Source organism: Sinocyclocheilus anshuiensis, unplaced genomic scaffold (genome assembly GCF_001515605.1).
Source record: "Sinocyclocheilus anshuiensis isolate Anshui unplaced genomic scaffold, SAMN03320099.WGS_v1.1 scaffold527, whole genome shotgun sequence".
Lineage (NCBI taxonomy): Eukaryota > Metazoa > Chordata > Actinopteri > Cypriniformes > Cyprinidae > Sinocyclocheilus > Sinocyclocheilus anshuiensis.
The window spans coordinates 524,126-527,314 of NW_015548227.1; the positions used below are offsets into that span (position 1 = coordinate 524,126).

Here is a 3,189-nt window from a genome sequence, read left to right on the forward strand (position 1 = left end):
ATTATAATAATTAGTATTTATAATTAATATTACATAATAATATAATATAATAATATATGGACTACTGACATTATGGATTGTATATTTAAATAAAGTATTAAATTCTTATAAAAATATTTAATTTGTTGGAATTTCCAACAATAGATATTAGCACACTGTTGATATGTAAATTTTTTCTTTACATTTTCAGATAAAAAAATAACTATATAAAATATATAGTTTTAATAATAGAATCAAATGAATAATCCATAGGCAGCATTAATCTTAGGTTGCTCCAGAGTGCTTGTTCTTATCACAAGTTGCTCCAGACACTTTTATCCAAAGCAAATAACAAATGAAGAACATGACAAGAAATAGACTGATAAATAACAACAGCTAGCACACACACACACACACACACACACACACACATCTGTGATGAGAATGGTCCATGCTGCTGTTGTCCTGCTGGAGGTAGGAGCTGTAGGGACTCTGCAGGATACGATGTTGGAAACGATCTACGAATTGCTGCTCCTCCTTCTGGGTGTGGGCCGACAGCACCTTTTTAGTAAGACCCACCACGAGTAACTCCTCCTGAGCCGCTGAGGAGGTGCTGGGGGCGGGGCGTGCAGGGGTGGGGGCGGAGTCTGTTGGTTCACTCCCCATTGGAGCATCTTCTAAGGCTGTGACCTCTGGAGGAAGACAAGCGGCAGATGCAGGCATTCAACGGTGCTGCCTAAAAACTTAGTTTTAAAGGGATAGTTCACCCAAAAATTTCCTGTTCATTTACTGACCATCAGGCCATCCAAGATGTAGGTATTTTTTTTCTTGAGTAGAACAGTAAAAAAAAGTGGTTCTTTGTGATTCATAAAAATGCAAACAAGTGTCTACTGGTTTTTGAGAATAAAAAAAGCATATCAAGGAACACAAAATGAATACTTGTGGCTCCTGACGATATACTGAGGTCTTATGAAGTGAAACAATCGGTCTGTGCCAGAAACTGAACATTAATTACAACATTATTACCTGTAATCCAGAGACTCAGGCAATGGGGAAATCTGATGTTTCTTTCCGTTTCTTTACATAATCCCACAATGACAATGTATACGCAATTATATTATTATAATGATGTGAAATGTGTATGTTTTACATATCTAAAGCATATGAAGTGAATAAACTTGTCTTCATCAGCTCACCTTTTTACATAAACTGTGAGAAACCATAAAAACGTTAATTTCTCCCCTTCATACAAGTGCTCGGTTTACGCATGCGCAGATCACCGGCTCATCGGTCTCCAGTCCGAGTCGAACTGTTTCCTCAGTTCAGTGACTGTTGGAGGAACTGGAGCGCTGAATGAGTTCATAACAGGATCTGATACGCCGGTATTTTGGCTCATTTTGAGTCGGAGTGACTGTCTGACACCCGAAAGTGAGTTTTGACTGAGTAACTTGTAGATCTGAAACTAGTCCCACTAGTTTCCCAAAAAGAACCAGTTCAAAAGAACAATTCGTTCGCAAACCAGACATCACTCCAGTTTGTTTGCCTGAGGCTCTGGATTATAGATAATAATGTAGTAAATAATGTTCAGTTTCTTGCACAGACAGATAGTTTCACTTCATAAGACCTCAATAAATCGTCAGGAGCCACAGGTATTCATTTTGTGTTCCTTGATACGCTTTTTTTTAATTCTCAGACAGCCGCTTGCATTTGCATCAATCTCCAAGGACCACAGTTTAAGCTAAAAATCTTCTTTACTGTTTTACTCAAGGAAAAAAAGTCACCTACATCTTGGATGGCCTGAGAGTGTGTAAATTAACAGCAAATGCTCATTTTTGGGTGAACTATCCCTTTAAATACGGTTTAAGTGGCCAAACACATTTTGGGTCACTGTAACTCACCTGACTCTGGCTGCGGCACGTGCACTATGGTGCTGCTGTAACTGCACTGACTGGTGACGGACACCACGCTCATGGCTTCTGTGGAGATTGTAATGTCTGTGAGCGGCGCTCCCACCACCGCTGCCGTCGTGGCCGAACCCGCAGACACCTGGCTGTCCAGAGCACCAGCGCCTTCTAGCGCAGCTTCTGCAGGAGAAAGTCAGTCATCAGAATCTGCAGGGTTTTAGGAGGATACAGAACCAGTTGGAATGGACTTTGAGAGCTCGTACCATCTGTGTTCACAGCGTCTTCATGTGCGGCCGCTGTGGGTTTGTCTTCCCCAGACATGGAGGATGAAGATGACGTAGCTATGGACAAAGATTCGCTCTTTCGTTTCAAAGCAGACGTCACACAGCTCTCCAGATATCTAGAAGAAGAAAGCAGACCTCCATAAATAGATCACAGGCTACACTTAAAATGAATGATTAGAAATTAGAAAGTTTCTAATTGTTTAATTGTTTCTAATGTTGTTATATTTTTTTACATTTTAATTATTATAGAAAATTTATTTCATTTGCTAGATTATCCAATAATATTTAAACAATTATGAAAAAAAAAAAATAATAAATAAAAATAAAAAATAATAAACAGCGCTCACATGAACACTCCCGATAAAATTATTTAGGCTAAGCATCAACATTCACAAACCACTGTTCACTGTCATTTTTAACAGAAAAGAATGCAACGTGCTAGTAATCACGACTTCATAAGTGGGAAATAGGAAGTTTCCGATAGCACGTGAAGACAGCAGAGAAGTGCTCTCGCTCAGCACAGTGGAGTGCATCATTTTGTTAACTTTGTGCTTTATTATTTTGAGTCGTTTGGGATGCGGTAACATCGTTTGAATTTTCCCTCTTTTCCTCGCTTTCCGTAGCTTTTAAATAGCTTAAAAGCGCTGTGCGCATTTTACTTTCACTTTTGATTTAGCGGCAGTTAGGCGTCAATTGCTTGAATGCAACAACCAAATACAACGTCAAACTCACTTTAGCGTATATATAAAACATAGAACTTTTATTAACAAAACAAATAAAATAAAAATACACCATGCTATAGGGCAGGCTATGCCTAATATAAAATAACAAATAACTTACATAAAGTTTAAATAGGTATACAAAACTGGAAATAGGCTAAGCAAACATATATAATATATAACCAAATAAATAAGAAACATAGGACGTTTATTAGCAAAATTAGTAAGAAAGCTTGGAGGCACACCTTGATGTCAAATAAAATAAATGACACAAAGTTTAAATAAAGTAAAAATCAGCAAACA

The 3,189-nt window shown here is 37.9% G+C and overlaps 1 protein-coding gene across 6 annotated transcripts in view; it reads right to left on the bottom strand.

Moving 5' to 3' along the window:
- LOC107654438 (period circadian regulator 3) overlaps positions 1–3,189 on the bottom strand; it is a 22,441-nt gene that overhangs the window by 1,302 nt on the left and 17,950 nt on the right. For all 6 annotated transcript variants that reach the window (XM_016441494.1, XM_016441493.1, XM_016441491.1 and 3 more), the window contains 3 exons: positions 2,147–2,283; positions 1,878–2,063; positions 411–671 (listed from right to left, as the gene is read on the bottom strand). In XM_016441494.1, the coding sequence (XP_016296980.1) occupies positions 411–671; positions 1,878–2,063; positions 2,147–2,283 (584 nt within the window). The remainder of the gene's footprint in view (positions 1–410; positions 672–1,877; positions 2,064–2,146; positions 2,284–3,189) is intronic.